The 11,781-nt window shown below is 57.1% G+C and overlaps 4 protein-coding genes across 4 annotated transcripts; all 4 read left to right on the top strand.

Moving 5' to 3' along the window:
• The first annotated feature begins 496 nt into the window (after positions 1 to 496).
• BGZ61DRAFT_25993 (uncharacterized protein) lies at positions 497 to 2,645 on the top strand. Its single transcript, XM_046238383.1, has 2 exons — positions 497 to 1,270; positions 1,402 to 2,645. Exons 1-2 carry the CDS (start codon positions 720 to 722, stop codon positions 2,183 to 2,185), a joined length of 1,335 nt encoding a protein of 444 aa, XP_046112777.1. The 5' UTR covers positions 497 to 719; the 3' UTR covers positions 2,186 to 2,645.
• Positions 2,646 to 3,306: 661 nt separating this feature from the next.
• BGZ61DRAFT_526023 (uncharacterized protein) lies at positions 3,307 to 4,492 on the top strand (the record flags this gene model as incomplete). The annotated part of the gene is made up of 3 exons (XM_046252875.1): positions 3,307 to 3,581; positions 3,667 to 3,748; positions 3,827 to 4,492. The coding sequence occupies 3 exons, from the start codon at positions 3,307 to 3,309 to the stop codon at positions 4,490 to 4,492; spliced, it is 1,023 nt and encodes a 340-aa protein (XP_046112776.1).
• A 2,353-nt stretch (positions 4,493 to 6,845) lies between these two features.
• Positions 6,846 to 7,499, top strand: BGZ61DRAFT_526022 (uncharacterized protein; the record flags this gene model as incomplete). The annotated part of the gene is made up of 4 exons (XM_046252874.1): positions 6,846 to 7,036; positions 7,098 to 7,151; positions 7,210 to 7,305; positions 7,367 to 7,499. 4 exons carry the CDS (start codon positions 6,846 to 6,848, stop codon positions 7,497 to 7,499), a joined length of 474 nt encoding a protein of 157 aa, XP_046112775.1.
• An 825-nt stretch (positions 7,500 to 8,324) lies between these two features.
• BGZ61DRAFT_439368 (uncharacterized protein) lies at positions 8,325 to 11,496 on the top strand. Its single transcript, XM_046244355.1, has 2 exons — positions 8,325 to 11,053; positions 11,129 to 11,496. The coding sequence occupies exons 1-2, from the start codon at positions 8,654 to 8,656 to the stop codon at positions 11,273 to 11,275; spliced, it is 2,547 nt and encodes an 848-aa protein (XP_046112774.1). The 5' UTR covers positions 8,325 to 8,653; the 3' UTR covers positions 11,276 to 11,496.
• The last annotated feature ends 285 nt before the right edge of the window (positions 11,497 to 11,781 follow it).

Here is an 11,781-nt window from a genome sequence, read left to right as displayed (position 1 = left end):
CTGCTGCACCTCAATCGTTCTGATGATCGACGGGGGTCAGCGGACCAATAACCCAGAGTCACCCTCCCCACCTGCCGCTATCGAATGGCCGCCCCCCAAGGACGCACCCCCGAGCACAGCACCAGGATAGCGCCTGGTGGAAGGCGTTGGAACCGGTCCAGGGCCTTGGCTCCCTCAAGTCCCCCTCGCTGGTTCGATTTCCATGGCCATAGGGAACGAACCAGCCGAGATACGGTACAGCCCGCACAGTCATTCCTCCCCAAGTCCCGATAATCGCACAGGCGTCAATTCACATAGACAGGATACTCTCGACACGGAACTGCTACATTCGCCCCCGCACTGCCACACACACACGCCCTGGCTCAGTGCTCCTCCCAAAATATTATTTCTCGTCCGCTCTGCTACACTTCTCGCGAGACCTTGCCTCTCACCACTTTCTACACATCCGTCCAGCACCGTCCGCCCACAAACCACCGGCAAAGAGCAAGCTACAGCACCAATCTCCACGTCTAGCCCGCGGTCGACCGACTCCCGTCGTGTCGAATCCCGAGCGTATTCCAAGTTGCCGGCAATGGCCTCATCCAAAGTACGCTGCCGCCCTCGGGGATCGACCCGAGTCACCTGGTCCTGCCCTGCCTTGACTTGATGCCGTGCCATGCCAGCTTGCTCCCACCCACGAAAGGCCCAGATGTGCTGATACCCCTTCTCCTTTTCAGGAAATGCAGCAGTCCTCGAGGCCATTGACGCAACACCGTTCCCCGATGTCGAGTGCCTCGTCGGGCCTGACCGGCCGTCAACCCCACGCTCGAGCCAGCTCCCACTCCCTCCTCACAGGTGCCCTCAATGCCAACCACCGAGTGACTCGCCGCAAGTCCGTCACCAACCCGGGGTCCAACGTGGCAGCCCTGGCCGCCGCCATCCGAGAGGGTGAACGGTCTGCTGCCATGCCCATTGCTCACGGTCGCCGAATGTCCAAGAGCGCCGCTGCCCGGGCTGCCATCGTGGGCAGCCTCCCCTCTCCGCCAGCGAGCCTACCGTCCCACAAGTCGATTGTCGATGTGAAGCGAGGACTCAACGGGAGTGCCATCGATGACGATCCGAACGACGTCTCGGCCGACGAGGGAACCACCAAGTTCCAGAAGGCTCGCACAAGACGTGCTAGCGACGGCCAGCCCCTTTCCAAGGATGGCAAGAAGAGCAACAGAGCGGAGGTTCGCTGCGATAAGTGTGGCAAGGGCTACAAGCATAGCAGCTGTTTGACCAAGCATCTGTTCGTACCCCTCCCCTTTGTCGTGCCCAACCCCACTATCCTCGTCCGATGAAGATGTAGCCCGGTGGCCTTGACGTTCGATGTTGAGAGCGCGCGCCTGTATGAACTATATTTGTTGACTTGCTGGTTAGGTGGGAGCACACTCCCGAATGGTCCTTCACCTCGAAGCTGCTCATCTCCAAGCACCAACAAGTGCAGCTGCTGGAGGCCGCATCCGTTTTGGTTGCCATGAACGGGATTGCCGAGTCGACGACTCCTCCTGACTCCGCCAAGGACTTCCCTAGCGAAGGCGAATCCTCGTCGCCGGCGGCGTCGGGATACTCGGACCTTGCCGAACGCCAGAGCTCGGCAGACACGACCCCACCCCCGGCCGGGGAAGGACTCAACGTCAATGGCACTTCGTACCGGAACAAGCGGTTCAGCAGCGGTGGCTTCTCCCGGAGCTACCAGTCTGCTCCATCCGCCGGCTCATTTGGCACTGGTAGTGCCCCGCACGGCTCGGGCTTCGGACACTTCCGTCAGCCCAGCAATGACTTTCGACCACCGTCCTCTGGACGCAACGCGACTGGCCAGGACGACAGAGACCTGGCCGCGGCGGTTGAGCTGCTCAGCTGCAGCTTTGGTAGCAACAATGGTTCTCGGACTGTGACACTCCCATCCGATGCGCCTCCCGTTCCACCACTGCCCGCGCAGTACCTTGACCAAGCCACTCCATTGTCTGTGGCTGGTTTCATCAACAGCTACCCGAGCCGACAGCCTGAGAGCTTCACGCGTGGGGAGATGCGACGACCCAGCGAGGACGTCAGAATGGAAGAGAGCGGCGAGTCTGTAATGGACGACGATGATTTTGACATGCGCTCTCGTGGCCGCAGCGAAGAAGAGGACGACGGAGTTTTTGGACGCATGGAGGAATAATTGGTTGACAGCACCATCAATACCGGGTTTATATAACGATTGGGACGGAGTATCTCTTGGGTCGGGCAAGTTGACTCTGGAGTTGGATTTTATTGGATGACGTCGAAGGACAGGCGCGTTGTCTCTTTTGTATCACGATATACTGTGACTGTATGAGGTGGTTCAGCTCCGCCGCCGATCTTCAGCACCGAAGAGTGGAGGGCCCGTCTACGTCGCCCATCTTGGGGTTTGACGTCACAGACGAGATTGCATCGCCACGAGGTTAAAGTGAAGATCCGGAGAGGCGTCGAGCGGACGCCCGAATAAATACCTACCAAATGGCAAGGAAATTATGATGAACGAACATGATTCTGACGTGAAACACGAGATCCCGTGGATGCAAATACGGACGAGGAGAGGATGACGATGAAGCGTGAAAGCAAACACGACTGAGAAGGGTAAATGACGAGCTCATGGCGGCCGTTGGTTGATTGGAGTTTGGAGGCCGACAGCGAAGAATCAGAAAGAGGCCATCCTGTCACACCACACGGACGAGGTCACACCAAGCGCAGGGATGAGATGAGGCATTGACTCCAGGCTTAGAGAGGGATAAAGAGGAGAAGAGCGAAGTGAAATCGACGAGACTGTCCCTCTCCTTGGGGATGAAATTCTCTTCCTGAAAGCTTGGTGGAATGGGAAGAAAAGAGAAAAGCAAAAATTTCGATTCTGGGAGGGACTCTGGAAGCTAGCCTGCTCGAGCAGAGTAGAGTGGGCCGCAAGGATGGAGCACTTTGGGTGAGGGAGAAGATGGTATAGTGGACACTGGCGAAGAGCGCTGTAAGTTACTGGGCTGCAAGTCACTGATTATCGGTGCGGAGTGTTTCCCTAGCGACCCCCGACGTCACTATTTTCCTATTTTCCCCACTGAAGCCGCCGTCCAGATGCGCCTAAACCACAGCGGCATTACCTCATCGCGTTGTGCTTCCGTCGCAAACCAACACTTTGAACTGTTGCGTGTTTGCTTATTCGGAAAACACATCTGTCCCTCTTTTTGCCAACCTCCCCCATCGACGCTGACGAGCGAACCCAGGCTGCGTCACTGCACTGCACTGCACCGCCAAAGAGCTTATCATCTGTCTAACATGTCGACCCAGCGACAAGTTCCCGCGAACCCGGCCGACGCCGGAGACGAGGCGCCGGCCCCATCCTCGGCGGAGTCGTCGCTGTCAGTGCCGCTCTCCACTCGCAGCTCTGCGCTGCCCGTCGCGGTGCAGTTCCCGCTGGTGGTCGTCCTCAGTTTCTCCATGGCGAGTCTAGGGTACAGCCTGCTTGGCGAGGTGACTAAGGGCGAGCTCGCTGCCGTCAGTCGCAGCCAGGATACGTGGGAGGAGGTGGGCTTGTTGGCGGGGTGGCGAGGGTAAGTCCTTTGAGCGGATGCGCGACGATATCCCAATAGATAAGGAATGATGAGCTGACGAGTGTGGTTCTTCGCTGTCCAACAGAATCCAGTTGGCGTTAGGATGGTTTGGCAAGCTTGATAGCTTGGATATTGCCATGTTGGATCTGCTGTCGCATGGCCCTCACGTCAGTTTACCCCTCCTCCACGTCTGCTTCGTGGAATGAGAAGCACGGGAGGCGCGCACATTCTAACTCGTCGACCAGTTTTACCTCCTCTCGACCTTTTACAACCTCAGCCCGTCGACGGCGCTTTATGCTCTACTCATTGACATGGCCTCGGTCGCCGCACCCTTCTACCTGCTCCGCCCGCTCTCCGCCGTGCATACACCCTCAGCCGCGGCTAAGCTCCCCAACCGCGAGCTCCTCGACGTGGCGCTTCAGCTGTACACGGCGGCGCTATCGACTGGAATCTACTCGGTCGTCCTGGTCCTATCGATGCACTTCATCCTGCCTCGCGTCCTCGTCGTCTACTTCGCCAACCTGCCCACCATCGAGCCTGCGTACGCCGCCTCTTACACCTCCATCCTACCCGTGACGGCAGTCTTCGGCATCGCGGCCAGCACCTTCATCTTTGCGCCGTTCGCGACGACCGGCCACGTCAAGGAGGACGACAAAGTCGCTGCATTTGATCCCGTCGAGGCGTCGCTTGGGGAGACGGTCTGGTGGAACGCTTGGGGCTATACGGCCAAGACCAAGGTGGTCATTCGGCGCACGGCGGTGGCCGTGCTCGTGTCCGCCGTCAACACGTACCTCGCCAGCTCCAAGACGGTGTACGGTGTCGAGCCACTGGGTGCCGCTGCCTACGCGGGCGTCTGGGCGTTTGCAGCCCTATGCTCAGGCGTCGGGCTGGGCTTCGTCGGCGGCGAGTGATTAGTTGATTACTCGACGCCCCGGACCGGATCAGCCTTGCGGCTATGGTAAGGCTTGTTTTGAGGTTACATCGGGGTGGCCGGGGGTGGCCAGGGGTGGAGCCGGAGGTTCGGGAGGATCAGATTTGAATTCGTCCGTGTAAGATGGAGAAATTGAGACGAATCGGGACAAGATTATCCCCGGGCGAGGGAGAATGGAGAAGGGGCAAGATGGGATGGGACGATATGGGCCCGATGAGGCGGAGCCCCGGCGATTTGGTTCTTATCTAGTTTTAGTCACCGGGGGATTGCCTCGTTTTCGTCGTGTACTCATTGTTTTCGAGTACGCCTCCGTGATTAGGAGGGGATGGCGTCTTTACACTTTACCCAATTTTCTATGTCTACTTACCTACAGTTACGGATGTAACATGACGGATGGAGTTCTAGTTCCCCCGCTTTCTCAATTACAGTGCTGAAATTAGAAACACGGCGATAAGATCCTCGGGTGACTGCTGGGAGAATGACCCGAGAGGAGGAGGTACAGTGGATGATGACCATCGATCGATGCAGCTGAGCAGGGAAGGGCATCGCACCCTGAACGACGGTCACCGAGGCCCGACAGCCTGATTCGCCAGCGCCCGACCCTTGTTTGTCGGGTGCTGAACCGTGGCTTGCAGGCTGTCAACCCCAAGGCAGCCGCGGGGGACATGGGTTGATTGGTGGTGGAGGGGGAGTTGAGGGCTAAGGATTGGATAATGCAGCTTGATGTCGGTTGAGCGAGTGAGGTGAAACAAAATTAGAAGTTTGCCAAGCCAAAAAGAGACGTGCCCGCTGAAGAGGCCTGAGGCGTGACGCCCGTAGGGCTGGGTTATGTGGGACAACCTGCGAGATGGATTGGACGATGTGAGTTGGTTGTACAGATAAGTAGGCTTCCAGGGTTATGGATGGATTGGTGTGAGTGGCATTGTGACCAAGAGGGGGGGAGTCATGCCGAGATAGAGTGAGTGCGCGTGTCTTTGGGTGCGTCCGTATGGACGGAGAGAGAGAAGAGAAGCAGAGGAAAATCGAGAGAGAGAGAGAGATGGAGAGAGAAGATGGAGAGAGAAGATGGAGAGAGAGAATATGGGGTGTGTGACATGCGTGTGTGTGTGAGTGTGCCGTAAGTGGAGGGCATCCATGAATCCAAACGCCCCGGGCGGCTGTGGACCATCCGGACGCCTCAGCCGCCAACCAGAAGCTCTACAGCTCCGGCTCTGCGACTTCGCAACGCTGCGACCCAAGCAGTTGGTACGGGAAGCACGATGTAATTAAAGCAGCTGACGCGCGTGGGAGACGGTCTGCTGCGTCTGTACGGAGTGTGCAGCGCTGGTTTACAGGTACAAGGGCGCCAGAACTGCGCCTCGCTACCTACCTAATACCTTACACACGGCATCCCTGTGCCCGCCGGCGTCCGTTCTGCCCCGGGATGGGGATGGGGATGGGGCCGTGGGCCATGGACCCGTGTCCACCAAAAGGCACACATTGATTGAAAAACACCCTTGTAATTGCAGGTAATTGCAGGCATAAATAAGGCAATGACAGGCACGCGGCAGCCCTACAATGAGGCTGCCCGGCCGAGTCCTGTTGAGTGTCGAGGCCGAAGTTAGGACTCCTGCGCAGTCAAACTGGGCACCTCCTCCCCACCCGCTCCGCCTCGCAGCCGGTGTGGGTGTAGTGGGTGTAAGTCGACACGACCCATCCCACGTTTCCCACTTCCCACCTAGACTGCACGATTTTAGGCCTGCCGCCTACATGAGATGCCTGGAGCCCTGCCGTGGAGCCCTGCCATGGAGCCCTGGATTCCTAGACCGACGCACTATGGAGCGATCTCTCGTTTCGTCTCGTCTCACCTCCGCTGCTCGACTCGGGGCGATCGAAGGACCGCCCCGCTTGACCGGGTTTCCCGTGCAAACAAAACATGCCGGGCTCGATACTTCTTCCAAAGTGGAAAGCAGGACGAGGGGACCCTTGGCAGGGCTTTTCTCCTCTCCCTCCCGCCAGAGTTTACCCCCCCAATGCCCCCGTACGACGGCCAGGCGAAGGGTGTCTCGTGCCTGTTTTGATGTGAGTAATGACTGGTATGTGTTGGTCGATGTGAGCCTTATGGGCTGAGCCGCAGTTCGCACCAAGTTGCTGCTGGAGCCTCCAGAGTCCACTGACAGAAGCATCGCTCAGGTATAAGACATGGACGAGTCCCTCCGAGAAGACACTCTGCAGCACAACTCGAACATATCCAACAAAGCAACCACTGCAAAGCAAACAACACAGCAGTAGCAACAACAGCAACAACAACATCTCGACCACCCACTTTACAACATAATATCCACTCCCTCGCCATGTCGATTCCCCCAGGCTATAGGCGTTCCAGGAGTGTCAAGAGCGACCACCAGGTCGATCTCCTGGGCCCCATCTACGTTGATGGCTCTATCAAGTCTGGAAGCGGTGTCAACCTAACCTCAGACGTCATGGTCAGGGAGAAGCTCGAGGCCTACGGTGCCATCTTCATCAATGGCAGCTTGAACTGCGGGTTAGTAGACATAACCCAACCCCTTTCTTGATGAACATCTGCTAATCAATGCCCTAAACAGTGGCAGAATCAAGGCGTACGGAAACATAAGCGTCCATGGCTACCTCATTGCCAAGTAAATATTCCCAATTACACTTCGACCGAGAAGGAACCCGACGCTGACACCATGACAGTGACAAGATCAAGGGATCTGGCAAGCTCAAGGTCGTGGGCTCGCTGGAGGGAACAGACCTGGAGATCTACGGAAACTTAAGCATTGAAGGAACACTGTACGACCACGAGGAGCTCTACTACTCGGATGGAAGGACATCACGCTAACTACATGTATAGGAGATGCAGACGCCTGGTCGTCTACGGGTCTGTGACCCTGATCGGGTCGGATTCTTGGTATTCCGCAGAGGAGCCTGAACAGATTGCTGGACCAGTCGTCAGGAGAGAGCATGAAGCCGACTGGGACTGGTAGAGAGCATGAGGCATCATTGGGTCTCCAGAATGATTTACGAAGCAGGATGATTGAGTTTCCACTCATATGATGGTATGGATTAGCAAGCATTAGACTTACGGCAGGCACGAAAGTCGGATATCACAGGGAACGGCGTCATGGGACAATAGATAGACTCTTCATTCAACAGCATCAAGGATGGCAACATCATGCCTCGTCACTTCATAGATTCAAGACACGAATTCACATGTACATCACACAACACCAAATATCCACTGTGGGCAGAATCTCAATGACATGCCGTGGGGGCCACGGAACGATGACGCGAAGGATCAATTTGCGGCGGTCAACCCAGTACCCCGAGAGCCGACTATGACGTGGATATTTGATTGAGCTCAAGGCGTTCAAGGACAACGGCAATCTAGAATAACCACCCTTGGCCCTTGCTCGAACCCGCGTACCATGCAGACAAAGTTTCCGTCCGGCGTGGGTCTGTCACGCCGTGCGTGGAGACACATGCGGAGATTTAGAGGGATCTAGGTTAAATGGTGAGTTCAGGTAAGGTTGACTCGCGGACTAAAACCGATGGTAGGAATCCCGACTCAAATTAAGCTAGCTAACGGATGAGGGGAGGGTTGCATTTATGCGCACCCAAGCGGATGACGCTAAAGAAGACCATTGATTGGATTCTTTATCTTTAGCTGCAGGACTTTCAAGTGGCGGAGGTTGTGAATAGCCTGCCCATCAACGGAGGATTGGACGTGAAGTTGATTAGTTGAGTCCTTCCTAGCTGCCGAGACGCTGATACCACCCGGAAATGGTGTGGATTAGATGACTCAGCCATCACATGACCTCCCCTCGATTGGGTTGCACGCGCACGGGCCAGCGCCTGTTCCTGGTCCGCTGACTCTGGCGTGCCTAACGTACTTGTTACTTGTTGACGTACCGGCATGCTCGCGCCAGAGGGAAACGTGCCCACCAACGACAGCTCCAGCTCTCCGACGCGCCTCAGCAGCCGCGCCGCCAGCAGATGGCATCGCCGACGCCGACGTCGCACAGCGGACTCCTCGAATTGCACTTTGCGACACGCATGATTTAGGTTGCGCCGTGTCGCCGTGTTCATTGCGCCTCGCCGCTCGGAGCTCGCAGCTCAGGGTTGAAGACTGAAACCGAAGATGGCTGCCATGGCCAACACCTCGCATGCTGCACCAGGCAACGACGACGAGGGCTCCGCAATGGAAGGCATCTCTCCCAAGCACCAGAGCTCGATGACGCATGCGGTTACGCAGTCGCTCGGGCAGATAGGCAACGGCATCGCGTCCCTCGAGGCTCGCGCAGACCCAGATGCGCAGACGACCGTTACCGACTTCCTCGACTTCACCGAGTACCTGCCCTCCGACGTTGTTCGATCTCTGACGCTTATCGGCCAGCTCGACCAGACTTACGCGGAGGCCTCGTACAAAGTCAACGACCTGACCACCGTATGGGGCCGCCTGCCTAGCCTCACGGCCGATGAGCGTCCCTCGCCGGTCCAGCTGCGGGCTGACATATCGGAGCACCTGAACCAGGCAGTGAGCTCCAGGGTCTTCGCGCACTCCGAAGCCATGAGGATGTCGGAAAATGTGCACAGGCATTACAACAAGGCCAAGGTGCTGCTGTCGAAGCTGCAGACCATGATGGACAACTATCCGACCGAGGAAGCGAAGAGCCCCGTGGCCCCCAAGTCGCCGCAGATGATGCGAGCCAAGTTGGGCGTGCGGACTGGAGGGGAAGGAGGCCAGAAGGTTAAGCGACAGCAAGTTCCTCGGATAGTGGTTCCCGGCGAGGTCCTGGCGCCGTATGATCTCGAGTATGACACTTTTACCGACGAGAGCGACGTGAGCTCCGACGAAGAATCTGATACTCCAGGGCCGCGCCGAACCCCAGCGCCCCAAGCCCGAATTAAGCTTACCAACAATAAAACTCCAAAGACCCCGAGCCGTCTCGCGCGCCCAGTTCAATATCCAAATGCAGCTCTTAGCGCAGCAGCAGCCGCCAATGCCGCGGCCCTGCTTCACCCACCGCCAGAAAACGCAGTTCTGGGTAGTCCAGATGCGCCATGGCTGCAGCTCACGCAATACGAGCTGGCAAAGCTCCGGAAGCGCATGAAGAAAAACGCAACGTGGACACCCAGCGAGACCATGATCGCAAGAGAACTCAAGGCCTTGGGTCGAGGCCCGGACGCATTCAGAGAGGCTAAGAAGAAGGCTGAGGAGGAGGGAAAGTCCTTCTCACCTCCCGTCCCCACACCCGTAGTCGACGAAGAATCCGGAACCCAACAGCTACCCGCTGGAGCCATTAGTGCCGACACCCTGGCAGCCGAGGAAGTTCCCACAAGCAACAGGGGAATGAAGCTAAACGAGGCCAAGAAACTCAAGAGGGAGGCACTCGCGAAACTTGCAGCTGAAGAGGCCGAAGAGTCTGCGAGGAAGATGGCGGAGACAGCCAAGTTGTTCTTCGGCAGCAACGGTAACCAAAACGCTTCTGCATCTGAAGCCCCCAAAGAGACAGCATCTGGCGCAAAAGGCGGAAAATCGCGGACAGCCTCGCGATCGACGAAACGCAAGAGGGAAGCGGAGCCCGAAGGCGTCCCCGATATTCAAGAACCGGCGGAAACTCCATCCTCGCGGCCACATACCAAACGAACCAAAACCGAGACGCCAATCCCGCCTCCTCATCATCCTTCGATTAACCATAGCAAGGTGCCAACTCCCGAAAACTCATCTTCCTCCAATGCCCTGTCGACTCCTGCCGAATTTACGGTGGTGACGCACTCCGAAACCCCCGTCCCTCTCCCCATCCCTCCTCAAGGATCGTCCGCGGCCGCTCGAGCAGCGACGTCCCCAACCCCGAGTGCATCTAACTCTAACACAGTGACCACTTCTATCCCTGTTAAACTACCCCCGGCAGAGACACCGGTCCCTCTTCCCGCCTCCGAGCAGCGGAAGTCGGCAACACCGGTGCTGCCCCCGGTCAGAGAGACGCCCACACGAGAGACGAGCAAGCGGGAAACTCGCGGCGAAGCAGCGAAACGGACGCAGCAGCAGCACCAGACGCCCATCGTGGTCCAGCCTCGACAGCCTTCCCAGGCCCCTGAACCGGTTATTAAGCAATCCTCCTCACGAGCCGCGACTCCTCGGACAACTCCCGCGCCCGACGGCCTCTCCTCCCGTCGACCCAGCTCTCGGGGTAAAGCTATGAGCCAAGAGCCACAGCCCTCGTTAGCGGCCGACCGACCACGGCGGGCGAGCACCGCTCGTAACACACCCGCTCCGGAGCCCCGGCCTCCCAACAAGCGAACTAAGCGTCCCGCCCCCGGCGTTGTTAGCACCACGAACAGTGGCGGGAACAGTGCTGTAGGTAAGCGAAAGGCCGCGCCGCGGAAGAAGGCGCGCGCGAGGAAGGACAAGGGGCTAGCGGAAACAGAGATGGAGGAGGTGGACGACGAGGGAAACCCGATCGATCCAGAAGAGGACCGGTACTGTCTCTGCAACCGAGTCAGCTTCGGCACCATGATTCAATGTGATAACATGGACGTAAGCGCCTCCCCATCCTCAACGTCGACCAGAACAACGCCCAGCCGGCCCGACAAAGAACTAATCACCACACAGAACTGTAAACAGGAATGGTTCCACCTCGAGTGCGTCGAATTATCGGACATTCCGGCACGAACGACTAAGTGGTATTGCCCTGACTGTCGAGTGCTGCTTAACATTGGGGAGAAGGGGGAGGTTAGTGCCCGGGGAGTGAGAATGTAAGTTGATTTGGTATGGTATGGAGACTGGGAGTTTGGGAGGGTGGTTAGGGAGTCAAAGATACACTGCGGCTATAGTTCATTTGGACTGTGGGATGGGATATGAAGGAGCTCTTCCGTGGGCTACCTGATGGCAGGAAACCAACGCCTGGAATGGAGGAATACCCCTTGGTTATGTTTTACGTACTAAACAATTACCTTCAATTCATTAGACAACTGTTACCCACGTCGTGCTCTAGTATATCTTATTGAGATTGTGGAGTGCTTGGGATCCCCTGAGCCCCCGTACTCAAGCTGGCATTGCCTAACTTATTAAGGAGACCATGACCTTTTCGTTTAATGCTACGCCTTGATGCTTGAAACCGAAGTGCACCTGCCCTTATCTTACTATAATCGTCAATAATAACCGACAAGAACACCCGGGTCTTATGATGCTCGCATCAGCGGGGACTTACACTATTGTGATCAACGTCCATACTATCACCAAGTTATCATCACGATCACCGATAC

The sequence above is a fragment of the Ilyonectria robusta genome, assembly GCF_021365365.1.
Source record: "Ilyonectria robusta strain PMI_751 chromosome Unknown BGZ61scaffold_1, whole genome shotgun sequence".
Taxonomy (NCBI): Eukaryota; Fungi; Ascomycota; class Sordariomycetes; order Hypocreales; family Nectriaceae; genus Ilyonectria; species Ilyonectria robusta.
This window is presented reverse-complemented; position numbering and strand designations above follow the sequence as displayed.